Source organism: Zingiber officinale, chromosome 4B, assembly GCF_018446385.1.
Source record: "Zingiber officinale cultivar Zhangliang chromosome 4B, Zo_v1.1, whole genome shotgun sequence".
In the NCBI taxonomy this organism is placed as follows: domain Eukaryota; kingdom Viridiplantae; phylum Streptophyta; class Magnoliopsida; order Zingiberales; family Zingiberaceae; genus Zingiber; species Zingiber officinale.
In genome coordinates, this window is record NC_055993.1 from 80,828,243 (window position 1) to 80,843,988 (window position 15,746).

At 37.4% G+C, this 15,746-nt stretch overlaps 1 protein-coding gene across 1 annotated transcript; it reads right to left on the reverse strand.

Moving 5' to 3' along the window:
• Positions 1-13,432: 13,432 nt before the first annotated feature.
• LOC121978336 (lysM and putative peptidoglycan-binding domain-containing protein 1-like) lies at positions 13,433-14,896 on the reverse strand. The gene is made up of 5 exons (XM_042530695.1): positions 14,762-14,896; positions 14,338-14,471; positions 14,104-14,152; positions 13,954-14,021; positions 13,433-13,508 (listed from the first exon to the last, which is right to left on the reverse strand). The coding sequence occupies exons 1-5, from the start codon at positions 14,894-14,896 to the stop codon at positions 13,433-13,435; spliced, it is 462 nt and encodes a 153-aa protein (XP_042386629.1).
• Positions 14,897-15,746: the final 850 nt, after the last annotated feature.

The window sequence follows — 15,746 nt, forward strand, 5'->3', positions numbered from 1 at the left end:
CTAGGTCATATTAACTTAAGTAGGATTCAAAGGTTAATAGCTGATGGACCTTTGGGTTCATTGGTGGTGAAAAATTTTCCAACCTGCGAATCTTTCTTAGAAGGAAAAATGACCAAGAGACCTTTTAAGGCCAAGGGGTATAGAGCCAAAGATGTGTTGGAATTGGTTCATTCTGATTTGTGTGGACCTATGACTATCCAGGCAAGAGGTGGTTTCAAATATTTTGTCTCTTTTATAGATGACTATTCGAGATACGGGTCTGAGTGTTTTGATAAGTTCAAAGAGTACAAGGCTGATGTGGAGAAACATCATGGTAAAAGTATCAAGACACTACGATCTGATAATGGTGGTGAGTACCTCTTAGGAGAGTTTAGGAGTTACTTATCAGAGGCCGGGATTCAATCCCAACTATCTACACCTGGTACACCCCAACAGAATGGTGTGGCAGAACGAAGGAATAAGACTCTTATGGAAATAGTTAGATCAATGATGAGTTATTCAGAATTACCAAATTCGTTTTGGGGATATGCTCTGGAAATGGTAGTGTACATTCTAAACTTGGTACCTTTTAAGTTTGTACCCTCTACTCCCATAGAATTATGGAATGGGCGTAAGCCTAGTCTGAAATATATTCTGATTTGGGGTAGTCCAACACATGTGCTGAAGGGAGATGCTAATAAGTTGGAATCACGTACAGAAGTTCGCTTGTTTGTGGGTTATCCTAAAGGAACGAAAGGCGGTTTATTTTATAGTCATAAAGATCAGAAGATCATTGTTAGCACCAATGCCCGATTTTTAGAAGAGGACTATATAATGAACCACAAGCCCATGAGTAAAATTATTCTTGAAGAAATAAGAGAAGGCACTTCTACCTTAGTACCAACAGTACAAGATAAGTTACCACAAGAAACTACAACACGTGTCACAAATAATGCACAATTACAAACAGTGCCATGTTGTAGTGCGAGGGTTGATAGACAACCTGATAGATTCATATTTTTGGGAGAGTCTTTGGACTTGATCTCTGGTAAACATGAACTTGATCCCTACACATATGATGAAGCACTCCAAGATAAAGATGCAGCATCTTGGCAAAGTGCAATGAACTCTGAAATATAATCTATGTATTCTAATCAAGTCTGGGAACTTGTAGAACCACCAAATGGTGTAAAAGCCATTGGGTGTAAATAGGTCTACAAAAGAAAAAGAGGGATAGATGGGAAGGTGGAAACCTTCAAAGCAAGGCTTGTTGCAAAAGGGTACACTCAGAAAGAGGGAATCGATTATGAGGAAACCTTTTCGCTAGTAGCCATGCTTAAGTCTATCTGGATTCTTTTATCTATTGCCGCTCATATGGATTTAAGATTTGGCAAATGGATGTCAAGACAGTTTTCCTTAATGGAAGTCTTGAAGAAAACATCCATATGAAGCAACCAGAGGGATTCATTACGAAGGGAAAAGAGCATCTTGTATGTAAGCTCAATCGGTCTATTTATGAACTGAAGCAAGCTTCGAGATCTTAGAACATCTGGTTTAATGAAGAGATCTAGTCTTATGGATTCATTCAGTACCCGAATGAGCCTTGTGTATACAAGAAGAGTGACGGAAATGTGGTGGTATTTCTTGTACTATACGTAGATGACATTTTACTCATTGGCAACAATGTCAAAGTGTTGTCAGATGTAAGGGTATGGTTGCCCAAACAGTTTGATATGAAGGACTTGGGAGAATGTGGACATATTCTTGGGATCAAAGTAATAAGGGATCGCAAGAAAAGAATGTTGTGCTTATCCCAAACTTCATACATCGATACTATCCTAGCTCGTTTTAGCATGCAAAACTCTAAGAAAAGTTTTCTACCTTTTCGGTATGAAGTACCTTTATCTAAAGAGATGCACGTGTCCTAAAACATCAAAGGAGATAGAGGACATGAAGACAGTTCCTTATGCTTCGGCTGTAGGAATCCTAATGTATGCAATGCTATGTACGAGATCAGATATCTATTTTGTCGTGGGCATGGTTAGCAGATATCAAAGCAATCCAGGACAGGGATATTGGACTGCCGTAAAGCATATATTAAAGTACTCGAGAAGGACTAGAGATTATATGCTGGTTTACCAGGCAGATGATTTGCTCCACGTGGGTTACACAGATTCAAACTTCCAATCAAATAGAGACAATAGTAAGTCAACCTCAGGGTATGTGTTACTTTGGGAGGTGAAGCCATTACATGGAGGAGTGTTAAGCAGAAATGCGTTTCAGACTCCACCATAGAAGCTGAGTATGTGGCAGCCTCTGAGGCAGCCAAAGAAGCTGTATGACTCAGAAACTTTTTGATGGACTTAGATGTGATTCCTGGTTTACCCAAAATTATCACAATTTATTGTGATAATAGTGGTGCAGTAGCAAACTCGAAGGAACCACGAGCCCATAAGGCTAGTAAACACATTGAGCGCAAGTACACCTGATACGAGACATCATAAAGCGAGGAGAAGTTGTTGTCGCCAAGATTGCATCAGAAGATAACCTGGCAGATCCTTTCACTAAGGCCCTTCCGGCAAGAGCTTTTGATAGACATGTTGAGGGGATGAGAATCAGATATATGGCAACATATATGACAACATAGTCTTTTAGTATAAGTGGGAGATTGTTAGGATGTATACTAAAAGGCTAGCTTTTTGTATGAATATTTATTTTGTAATAAGAATCATATTGGTCAAGTGTCTGCGTTTAGTAAAATGCAGTTGCCCATTTAATTTATATTGTAGATAGCATGGTGTGTGATGTCACATAAAAGATCATATTATCAGTTCCTTATAAATTATAAATAGTAGCTCACAACCAAGATGAATTGGGACAAACCATTGGAATGGTTGTAGTATAATTTGGTATTAATTTATCTTAACTATAAAATTACACTAGTACACTATGTGTGTATTGAGTAGAACCATTTGAGGTTGTTCCTTTTGTACTGACTGCATAAAAAATATAACCTCTATTATTATGGATGTGCGAACTCTTAATCCCGATATAATAACAAGAAAATATACTTAGTATTTATTTCTTTAATTTATCAATGGGTGAGATTTATTCGTTAAATCAATAGGCCCGATAAGTTGGGAAATAATATTATTTATATAGTGTGTTGTTGATTATAGAAGGAAACCGTGTCCTAGTTATCTAGGTTGATAATGTCCCCTTGAGGAGCTCATAAGGATTGTCATGTAAACCCTGAAGGTGGACTTAGTTCCGACATGACAATGAAGTTAAGTACTACTCTTGGAGCTAGATATTAATTGAGTTGTCAATAACTCATTTAATTAATGGATATTCGATATCTTAAACACAGGGAGATTAATTCACTCATGATAAGAAGGAGCCCATAATGTAATATGGGATTGGTGCGGTAGTTCAATAATAACTCTTTAGTGGTATGAGTTATTATTGATGAACTTGAGTTAGGTGTTCGGGTTGAACACAGGAAGCTCAAGCTCATCGGGAGACCAAAACCAATTTCTCCTCTCGGTCCCTTTTATAGCTTCTATAAAGCCTTGTATCCACAAAGTCCACTTCTTACCCAAGTAATGGGCCAAACACATCCTTGCTTGGTGCAAGGGGGCCGACCAAGCATTAGCTTGGAGTCCAAGAGGTGGCCGGCCAAGCTTGGTGCCCAAGCAAGGGGCCGGCCACATAGGATTAAAAGGAGAGGTTTTATTTTTTGTTAAAATCTTTCCTTTTATAGCCATCCACATGGTTTTAAAAGAGAGTTTTAAATTTTAAAATCTTTCCTTTTATACCTATCTACAAAGGTTTAAAAGAGAGATTTTAATTTTGTTAAAATCTTTCCTTTTTTGTAGTTATCTATAATGTTTTAAAAGAGAGATTTTAATTTTGACAAAACCTTCCTTTTTTGTAACCATGATTTAAAAGAAAAGTTTTAATTTTAATCTTTCATTTTTTGTAGTCATCTACAATGTTTAAAAGAGAGAGATTAATTTTAAAACTTTCCTTTTGTAACCATCACAATATGAAATTTAAAAGAGAGAGATTTTAATTGTTATTAAAATTTCTTTTTTTGCCAAGACCAAGGATTATAAAAGAGAGGTAGATGGTGCTTTATGGGGTAACACACAACCTAAGTCTCCTCTTCTATTCCTTGGTGGCCGACCCCTTTTCTCCCTTTCTCCCTTGAGGCCGGTGGCACCTCTCTTCATCCTTGGTGGCCGGTTGTTTGGTGGAGAAGAAGAAGAAGAAGAAGGAGGCCTCTTCACCTTGTTTTCTTCCTTAGGGCCGGCGGCACATCAAGTGGCATCTTCTTGTGGCCGGTTGCTTGGAGAGGAAGAAGAAGAGAAGGAAGTTTCCTATTTTGGTTTCTCTTGGTGGCCAAATTTCTTGGAGGAGAAGTTGTTTGGGAGGATTTCATCTTGGTAGATCGTCACCCACATGATGTCCAAGAGAAGGAGAGGAATACAACAGAAGATCAAGAGGTCTTTGTTTACAAAGAAAGGTATAACTAATTAATTATTTCTGCTTCAAATTAATTAGTTTGTGTTCTTTGTATGGATCCTGAAGACACAATAGGCTAGCGATTTCGTGTTTCGATTTAGTGTTTAGATCTTGTTATTCTATTGAGATCTTTGTAGTTAAACCTTGGGTTACTGTAAGAAGTTTGAATATCCAATTTCTTTGAAAGACTTTGTCTAGGAAGTGGTGGATGATCCCATACCCAAGAAGGCCAAGTGTCTCGCCATGTTTAACTTGGAAGCCAATCCTTGAAATAGATATTTAATCAACTTTTGTAACATGGAATGAACTTGGATTAATAATGTTAAGTATCGTTTACAATTCAAGTTTTAACTACTGAAGAACACATGAGTTGAACTTGAAGTAAAAATATTAAGTTCCATTTCCAATTCAAGTTTAACTCATGAGGAACACATAGGTTGTTAGGAAAGTTCTGTGCTTGACCAAATTTTTATACAGGGGAAGCAGAACAGAATTCTGAGTAGCATCCAACACCTCTCGGATGGGACATTCGAATCCTACCTCCATACGAGCGCGAGGACTTCGACTATTGGAGGAAGCACATGGAGATGTGGTTCCAAATGAATTGGAACCAATAGATTGCGTTGGAGGAACCAGTTAAAGCTCCAATGAATAAAAAGGGAAAGAATCTCCAACCTCGATATTGGACCGAGGAGCAAAGGGAGCAATCAGAGATGGACAAGGAGGTAACTAGAATTTTAATTAATTTATTACCTCCTAATGTGGTATTGAATGTAGGTGAATACGAGAAAGCAAGCGACCTTTGGAAAAAGATAATTGCGCTTCATGAGAGTCCTACACAAATCCAAGAAGAGGAGGAGCCCAAGGAGAAAGGCTCATTGGTCCAAGAAGATAAGGACCAATCAGATGTTGACACGGGTTCAACATCCGAGGAGGAGAAGGAAGATGAGAAGGAATCATCGACATTTTCAAGGGAGAAAAAAGTGGAACCATCCATATCTTCAAGTGAAGAAGAAGAAGAGCAATCCAAGGAAGAGGAGATTTTGGAGGCTCAACCCTCTACCTCAAATACCAAGAAGAGTGCAAAGGATCACATTAAATGCTTTGAGTGTGGTAAGATGAGTCACTACAAGAATATGTGTCCTTCGCTTAAGAAGGTAAAGGAGGTAATCCCAAAACCTAGTAAAGTTGCTTTAAGAACTAATGTGGGTTATAGAGATGGAGTCAAGGAAAAGAAGCATATTCGATGCTTCACATGTGGTGAGTGGGGTTACTACCACACAAAGTGCCCAAGAAGAGGAGAGCTCAAGAAATGGGCGCACTTAAAGAAGTGGGAAAAAAAGAGAGCTTTAAGGGTAAGGGAGGTAAACCCTAACTTGAATTCAAGTTCAAATTCAAATTCCTCCATGCATGTTAGAAATAATATGAATTATTTGCCCATGCATATTTATGGTTTTAGATATAATGATAGGAATAGGGTTAATGTAGGTGATAATCCTAGGAAAGCATTTTTAAATGATAGACCTAAAAGGAAACAACCTATCTTGTCTAAGGAGAAGAAGGTGGTTGAAAACCTAGGCATTAATCCTAAGAAGGGAAGACACATGCCTAGGAAGGGTAGGTCTAGGAATGCCCATGATGGACATGCTGATTCTAGGGTTAGAACCCTAGAATTGGAAAATCAAGCCTTGAAGGCAAAGCTTGAGGAAATGGAGAAAGTCCTAGAGAGGTTCATTATTGGACCTAAAGGACTTGATATGTATTTGTGTGGTCAAAGATCCAAAAATGTCAAATTGGGTCCCTCCAAGACCAAAAGGAGGTCAAGTGTTAAGGTGGCACATGACATTGGTAAAGGAGGAGTGACCAAGGACAAGGGAAAGTCATCCAAGGCCAATAAGAAGGAATATTCTAGGGTGACATATAATTACGGCAAGGATGAGGCGTCCAAGGTTAAGGACAAGAAGAAATTAATCAAAGACAAGATGTCTAAAGTTAAGAAGGTGAGTTTTGTAACCCAAGTGTCACTCGAGGTGCACCGAAGTGGCCTAGGCATAGTGGATGAGTCACCTAGAGAGGTGACTAAGACTAAGAGCTCTAGGGGGAGTTCAAAGAGTCTTTGGGATATATGATAAATGAATCTCAAGTGGACCATGCTTGGGACTCAAAATGAGTCATCAAATGTGCCAAAGTGGTTTAGAGACAAACTTGAGTCTTAAATCCAAGAAATTGACACAATTGGATTGAGTATCATGCATAAAAATATGAAAAAGGTTTCATATTACATGAAAATTAGTTTTGGATGTATATATACCATATAAACTACTGCTAGGGATGCATTATGATTTAGTATGGGCAGATACATAAAGAAGAAGCCAAAACTAGGATTTTAAGTCAAGGTTCAATTGAACCATTTTGCTAGTTTTGAATTTTATGTCAATCTTGGGATCTGTGATAAATATATTTTTATCTATATTTTTTCCAAGTATACATAGATAAAATGACCTCTTCACAAAATTTGGAATTTTTTTGAGGTCTGTAGAATTTTTGGTGCATTTCTGAAGTTGGGTCAGAAAGGTTGATTTTTGTAGAAATAGAGTACCAGTCGACTGGTAATAGTAATTTTGAGCACAGAATATCTTTATAAGCTCATTTTGATGATGACAGCCGACTGGGACTTATGATAGTTGACTGATATGGCCTGAAGATATTTTTAAGCATTAGAAAATGAACAAAAGAGTGGTGAACATGTATATAATCTTATGGGGGATTAATACATGATGTTTATGATCATTAGAGATCAAAGAGTCTAATAATTAGGATATTATTGGAACCGTTTTTGATGTATGACAAAGGGGGAGAAGTTTAGGTTTAAGTGGGAAACATACACACCTTTGCAAGAAATCCTAGCTCAAGGGGGAGCTTAGGTGAAGGGGGAGTGATTGCTCATTTATTAGCAAAGGGGGAGAAGTTTACCTTTACAAGAAATCCTAGCTCAAGGGGGAGCTTAGGTAAAGGGGGAGCCTAGGAATTTAGGTTCCATTATTTATGCATGAGTTGATTTACATATTTATTTGCATATGTATTGCTATATTGTTTCCCTAACTTAAAGGGGTTACCAAATATCAAAAAAGGGGAGATTGTTGGAGTAATCTAGGTACCCTAGGTTTTGATGTTTGGGTAAAGGTTTAAGTTAGGTTTATTGTTGTATTTGATATGCATTGTGAGTGTGCAGGATACAGGTACAATAAGGAAAGTTCAAGTGTGATCTTGGCAAAGGTGGAAAGTCCAAGGATGAGTCTTGGCGGTGTAAGTCCAAGCATGTAGTCTTGGCAACGTAAGTCCAAGTGTGACTTGGCAATGGATGAAGTCCTGGAGGCGCGACCTATTGGCAAAGGAAGACCCAACATTAATAACAAGGTCGATGAAATCTCCAGAAGGTAAGATGTGAAGGATGGGGAGACATCTGAGGGACGCAAGGCTGATGGAGAAGGATAGGTCTAGGTTGGTCGGGCGAGGATGAGTGCTAAGTGAATGCACTCAGGGGTTAAATTCTAGGATTAGGGTTTCACTGTAGCATTACTGCAGCATTACTATAGCAATCGACTGGTGTTTTCATCAGTCGACTGGTAGCCGACCATTGGCTTGTAACGGTCGAATTTTACTTAGGACCAGTCGACTGGTGGTTGTACCAATCGACTGGTGGCGGAGAAAACAGTAGGTGTTTTCCTCCTAAGCTCTATATAATAGAAATCAGGGTGCTTGGCCAAGGTTGATGAAATTGGTGGTGGTTAACCTTAATTAGAGTCTCCAAGTGCCCAAGTGATCTAGCGTGCTTGTACGAGGTTGTGGTGAGGTTTCTCCACCCACAAGGAGCTACGCGAGCTAGCCGGAAGTTCTCCGACGAATCATCCACCGACAGATCGGGATCATCCACCTTACAGACAGCCATGGAGTAGGAGCTTGATCTTCGAACCACGTTAAATCAACATGTTAGGTTTACTTTCTATTGTTAGTATTTGTTTTTGTATTCCGCTGTTGTTACATCTCCGCGAGTGCACGGATTCATCGTCAGTAATAAAGATTATCGATCCCACGAGAACTGGTTATAAGCACTAGCAATGGTTCACTTAGGATTGGCTAAACTACCGATGGTTGTAAGTTATCTAAAGAAAAGAGATTAGGAAGCAGAAACGAGAACTAGCAAAGAAGAAGTAATTAACTTGGTTTATGAAGAGTTCTAGGAGTTCAGTTTCATTGTGGTGGTATTGATGTATCACATTCTATCCTTTACTCATTGTCCATCAACATACATTCGTCGGAAGCTAAAGCGTCTATTCTTAAGTACCAAATAAAGAAGATCCCTATGAAATCCTGTTATGGTTAACCCCTGTCACTAGGGTGCCTCGGTAGATCACAAGAACGCAACTCTAATTGGTATCATTAAGGATATAAATAAGGAGCTTAGTTTGGTCTCTTACTTCCTTGTGGAGGAGTTGCCTCTCCTTTCAAGGAAGTACCCTAGATGTCTGTGAACGGGTTACCCCTATCACTAGGGACCCTCGGGTGTACGATTTAAGATACTCTCTCTACGAGGTTAAGAATTCCTATACAATCAATTAATACGCAACAAGCATGTATAATAGTTGAAACAAAACAAGCGAAATCATCCAATGAATAAAGGCATAAATGTGAGTCTTACATCAAAACCAATCCACAACTACTCTCTAATCCTAGAACAAGGAATCTACTCCATAGACGCCGGAGAAAAACCCGAAGACATAATGTAATTAAACATATAATTCTCAAACAAGAAGAGAGAAAGAGAAAGTATGCTTATCCAATGATGACGAGTGATCTTTGGATCCAATCCTTTGCTTCTGGAGTTGATGTGGTGATGAAGGATCGCTGGATAGAGGTCCTGGATGGCATGGAACAACACCAAGATGATTCTTCCTTTGACAGCTCGCTTCACGGCTCTCTCCCATGAGGAGAAGGGTTTAAATCCTATTTATAGGCTAGGGTACGGCGCCACGACACGATCGTACAGATGTGGCACGACCGTGCCTTCTTCTGCCTCTGGCCGTGCTGCACGGCCGTGCCAATTGGCACAACTGCGTGGATCTGGGGTTCGGCTCCTGGGGCATGACTGTGCAGGATTGCACGGCCGTTCCTTGCTTGGCTACTGGTTTGGGGGGCACGACCTGTTGGTTGCTACTCGGAATATTGTACTGGTTCCCCTATACAAAAATTTTGTACAAGCCCCGAACCATTCCTAACAACCTATTGTGTTCTTTAGAAATTATATTTGGAATCGCAAACAGAACTTAACATTATTGATTCCAAATTCAACTTATCTGTTTTTTAGAGGTTTAGACTTGGATCGCAAATGATGCTTAACATTATTAATCCAAATCCATCCATGTTACAAAGTTGATTAAATATTTATTTCAAGGATCGACTTCCAGGTTAAACATGGAGAGACACTAGGCCTTCTTGGGTGTGAGATCATCCACCACTTCCTAGACAAAGCCTTTCAACGAAATTCAATATTTAATCTCCTTATAGTAACCCTAGGTTTAACCACTAAGAACAATCGAATCACAAGATCGAAAAAAAAACAAAAGAAACACAAAATTGAATCATAAATTTGAAACCTAGAATCGTTAGCCTCTTGTGTTTGATATTTCAAAATCCATACAAAGAAAACTAGTATGATGCGGAATAAGACAACTAGTTATACCTTTCTTTGTAGCTAAAGACTTCTTGATCTTCTGTTGTATTCCTCACCTCCTCTTGGATATCGTGTGGGCGATGATCTACTAAGATGAATTCCACCGGGACCACTTCTTCTTCTCCAAGACTCTTGAGCCATCAAGGGATGCCAAAATAGGAAATTACCTTCTCTTCTTCTTCTCCTCTAAGCAACCGAACACAAGCTTTCTTCCTCTCTTTGTTCCGCTGGCCTTAGCAAAGTAAGGATGAATTTGCATCTAGCCAAAGGTGAGGAAGAGAGGTCCCTTGTATGTCCTAAGATCTAGACGAAGATGAACATTACTTGTGCCGCCGGCCCTTGATGGAAGAGGGGATGAGAGGGCCGACCACAAGTAAGGAGAAGAGAGGGAGCCGACCATACCAAGGAAAAGAGATAGGAATAGAATAGGGTTATCTCCCCATGAGGCACCCTCTCCTTCTCTTTTATAATCCTTGATCAAGGCAAAAAAGGAAAGTTTAATTAAAACTTCCTTTTAATCATGGTATGCTAAAAAGGAAAAAAATTTTACAATAAAAATTAAATCTTCCTTTTAAATCATGATGTTTACAAAAAGGAAAGTTTTAAACATAATTAAAACTTCCTTATTTGTGGCCTCCCTTTAAAAGAGGAAATTTTAATAACAATTAAAATCTCTCTTTTTAAATTTCCTATTGTACATGGCAATAAAGGAAAGTTTTAAAATTAATCTTTCTCTTTTAAAACATGTAGAGAACTACAAAAAGGAAAGATTAATTAAAACTTCTCCTTTTAAATCATAGTTACATAAAAGGAAAGTTTTATCAAAAATTAAAATCTTTCTTTTAAGCATTATAGAAAACTATAAATAATGAAAGATTTTAACAAAATTAAAATCTTTCTTTAATCTTTTGTAGATAGCTATAAAAGGAAAAATTTTAAAATCTAAAACTCTCTTTTTAAAACCATGAGGATGACTATAAAAGGAAAATTTTAAAATTAAAAATTTCTCTTTTAAATCCTTTCATGAATGGCTCCAAAAGGAAAGATTTTAACAAAAATTAAAATCTCCTTTATTCCTATTCCTATGGCCGGCCCCATCATTACAACAAAAACTGCAAACGACAACGGATATTATCCGTTGTCGTAGGGTCAAAAAACCATTGTAACTGAGGGTGTTGTAAAATGTATTGCCCTATGACAACGATTTTGAATCCATTGTCTTTGTAGACATTCTACAACGGTTTTTATCCGTTGTTGTTTATATGCTCAAAATTTGTTTACGAAGGATACGACAACGTTTTAAAACCGTTATGATAGATAATTTCGACAACAGATATAAACCGTTGTGGTAGACTCTTTTTACAATAGATATAAACTGTTGTGGTATATAATTTTAATATGTTTTACAATAGATAAAACCGTTGTCTTTTATCACTTTTCACAAAAAAAAATTCATTGTGGTTATGTACCTTTTACAACGTTTCTGATCGTTGTCTTTAATGTTCATGTTGTAACATGATAATAACAAACAACCAATCTTTATTTAATATAAAGAAACCACCAATACAAAACTAAATATTTACTACATTCAATCCATGAAAATGTTATCTTCAAATTTCAAAAATTAACTACACACAAAATATGCCAGCTAAAATCCTCTTCCCAACTGAATCTTTAAAGCCTTTTCCAGCAACTTACTGGCTGCATCTTCACGTGACCGAGTATACAAATTTCCCTTGGCAATCAAATCTGTAGAATTAAGCTATAGGAGCTGATAAAAATAAACAAATTATAAAGACATTAAAAGATAAAATATACATGTAAGCGAATAAGAATTATCTTAACCTGATGAAACACATACGGATTGATAATACAATTAAGCTTTGCACTACTGGTGTCTTATTTGTGCAGCATGTTATTGGAAATTAGCAACTGGTATAGAAGGAAATGAAATTACATAACATCCACAGCTATTTGGCAATTTGCAACGATCTCAATCATATAAATCATATGATTCTTCATTGAGTTCAATTTAGCCCAGTGACATATTCAAATCAAAGCATGATACTTTAAGGTTGGCAATGCCATAAAACTTATCCAACAAACACTGAAAGGTCAAATGTAAAGTGCTAACATAACACATTCTAACACTGAGCAGAACTAATAAGATATTTTCACCCAGAATGCTAGTTATGCGCTATATGTCAAATAAAAAGATAGAAGAGAATGCTTGTGTAATGGGGAAAAAAACTTCAGTTGCCCAAGTAGAAAACAATTGGATAACATGTAACAATTAATGGAGCAAGCCAATGAAGCATTAGAGAGAATAGAAGAGTTACTCATGAAGTGCTTTGGAAAGTTACAAGGATTCCAACGGTTGGAACCTCACCAGACAAGAAATTTGTTGATAAATTCCTACAGTTGTTAAAGAAATCATAGTCAAACAATTACTCTGCAACAACAAACTGCCTAGCCACCAATAATCACATGAAGACTCACAGAAATCGTAATTGGTTTAGAGAGCCAATAGATGGAGGAATTGTGCCCCTGAGCAAATTGTTTGATAATTCCCTACATTTTTTTACATCAAGCTCAAGAAAACTAATTAAAGAAATAACTATATAACAAAAGAAAACAAGGGGATGTAAAAACTACAAGATGGTAAGGTGCACAAGTTCTCCAATCTCGGGTGGAATGTTCCCTTGAAGGTAATTAGCTCTCAGATACCTTGAAAAATAAGTAATGTGACAACTTCATGCAACAATATATAGTAAATTCTCATTGCCAATAACTATAATCGATAAAAAAATATATGAATAGAAGAAAACACATACAATGCTGTTAGCTCAGTGCAGTTCTTTATGGAATAGGACCGTGCAAGCGGTTTTGGTGCAAAGCCCTGCCATCCTTGAAAGAATTCCATCACTATAGCTACTTAAGATTAGAAATTTCATCTTCAGTACTATCTCAAATCTAGATCAAACACTAGCAAGAGAAATGTAATTAAGAAAGAGTATATTGAATAGGACAATTTAAAAATTAATATGGTGATCTACCAAATGGTGGTTCACAGTCTCCTTGTTTGGGATTTCATATTTCATATTACATCGTTTCATGTTTATTTTTTTTGTCAGAATCACCATGCATTCGAAGGTGTTCTAGTAGGAAAAAAAAGGAGCTAAAAGAAAAATGTGCTTACAATCTTTGAAGCCTCTGAATCCGGCCAATGCTCAGGGAGATGATGCCACTGAGCTGCATATAAGGAAAGTCACTGCAATGGAAATAGGAATTGGTAAGGCAACCTTCCAAAACCAACTATGAGTTGCTGCCATATAAGGAAAGTCACTGCTTCAGAGTATAAGAAGCGTTACTAACTTTTGTAATCATCATCCATCTTAGAGGAGTACCATATAAAAATGCAACCCCTACTAGTTATAATGCATTGTTCATATATCTCCTACATGAATAATATTAGTCATCCTTAGCCATAAATTTTGGCTAACAAAACTAGATATTGAAAGATAATCCATATGATAAAATCACAAATACCAAATATAATTTTCTAATAAATATTTTGTTAAGCATTGGGATCTTAAGATCCTATGACTCCACAATATTTCTAGATAGGATCTTAATCCAAAACAAACAAATATGCCAAGAGATACAACTTACAGTGTCATATTAGATATAAATTTTTTGCAATGATACTAGATTACCTGTCAAGTGAGCCACTTATGACGAATGCCTGACCAGCTAAATAGTAAGGAGCACCTTCTGGAACTTCCTACTCAACTAGAGAAACAAGACGAAAGCATGGAAACTAGATAGATTTATTAAAGTGAATAATATCATTATTTACCAATTACCTTCTCTCCTTTGTGTGGAGGATCATTCCTCTCTCCAAAATTCATAATCCTTTTGCTCATTGCAAATATCAGGAATAGCAGACCATATATTATGGTGTGGAATCATGATCCTTTTGCTCATTGCAAGATACCCTTTTATTAATCCTAGGGGAATTCATCAATTGTTGATTACTACCTAAAAATAATTAATTTATCTTTAAACTAATCCTCATAAAATATGATGGCAAAAAGTACCTGTCATCGAGAGAACCATTACACTGAATTGGAGTAGATGGTGGATGTCTTCCAGGAAGAGGAATAAGTAATATTTTGTGAGCAAACAATTGAAGATATGTTGTTAGACCATTAGTTCTCTTGATATCTGCAATCTTTCATAAACAAAAGAGAACACTCTCAGTGCTAACCAATTTGCACTTGTCACTAGATGCTTGAAAGATCTAAAAGTGAAAAACTATGGAAAATTGACAAATATTAATCAAAGGACTACATAATGAAGAGAAAGAATAGCAACATCTAATAGTTATCACACATTTACTGATTTAGGATTCAAGAGAAATAAGTAAAACAAAGATTTTTTTAGCAATATTCATCAAAAGAAACTTTTTTCCCCTCATTTCTGAAACAAGATCAACATTTAGTAAAGAAAAATCTGAATTACCTCAATACCGTACTTTATGGCGACGCCTACAAGTGTGTCCAACTTGGATACATGATGCTCGATGTACTTCAATGCACAAGGAGACGAGGGAGGAGCAAAGGTATCATATTTTCTCTCATGGGAAAGAGATCCCATCGCTATAGGGTGAATGCGACAAAAAAAATGGGGGAGAACCTAGAATGACATCAGTTTCTTCGATCAGCGACGCAAGTAGGTGGAATAAGGTGAACAAATCAAAATAAAAGAAGGAATTGGTAACGCAAACAAATCAAGAAACGGAAAGTAACCTAGATCAGTAGATCTGGAACTCCAGATCACGTCCTGGCCTCCGTCGCGCACGCTCCCATGATTCGGACCCTTGCTATCGCCCTGCGATCGCTCTTCCCGGCTGTTGCTGCTCTTACGCGGCTCTAGTGAGCAAGAGATTGTGAGAAAAGAGGGACGAAAATGCTTAGGGATAGAGAAGGTAAGGGGGGAATGTGGCGGAAAAAAAATTTCGGGGGGGAGGGAAAGAAAAAAAGCGACGGTAAAAAATGGCGAAGGGGAAAAAATGGAGAAGGGAAAAACACCGGTATTCAACATCACTTAATAGACAATAGTCTTCAAAAATCATTGTCATAATTCCAAAAAAGCGCACAAAGACAACAGTTTTCAAAAACTATTGTCGTAGCCTTTAAAAACCATTGTCGTAGCTCAAAAAAAACAAAAATAGACAACAATTTTTTAAAATCGTTGTCGTAGGCAAAAAAAAAACTGCTAAAAGACAATGATTTTTGTTAAAACCGTTGTTAAAAGGCAAAACAACAATGATTTGGCATATAATCGTTGTCGTTTCAGTGTTGTTGAATGAGGATTTTGTTGTAGTGCATGCTTGGTGTAACGACCCGGCCCTTTGCCCTCTTGGCCAGCCCTTGTGGCGGCCCAACTGGCGGCCCTTATGTCGTCGGCCCATTTGGCAACCTCTTATGTCGTCGACCGACGACCC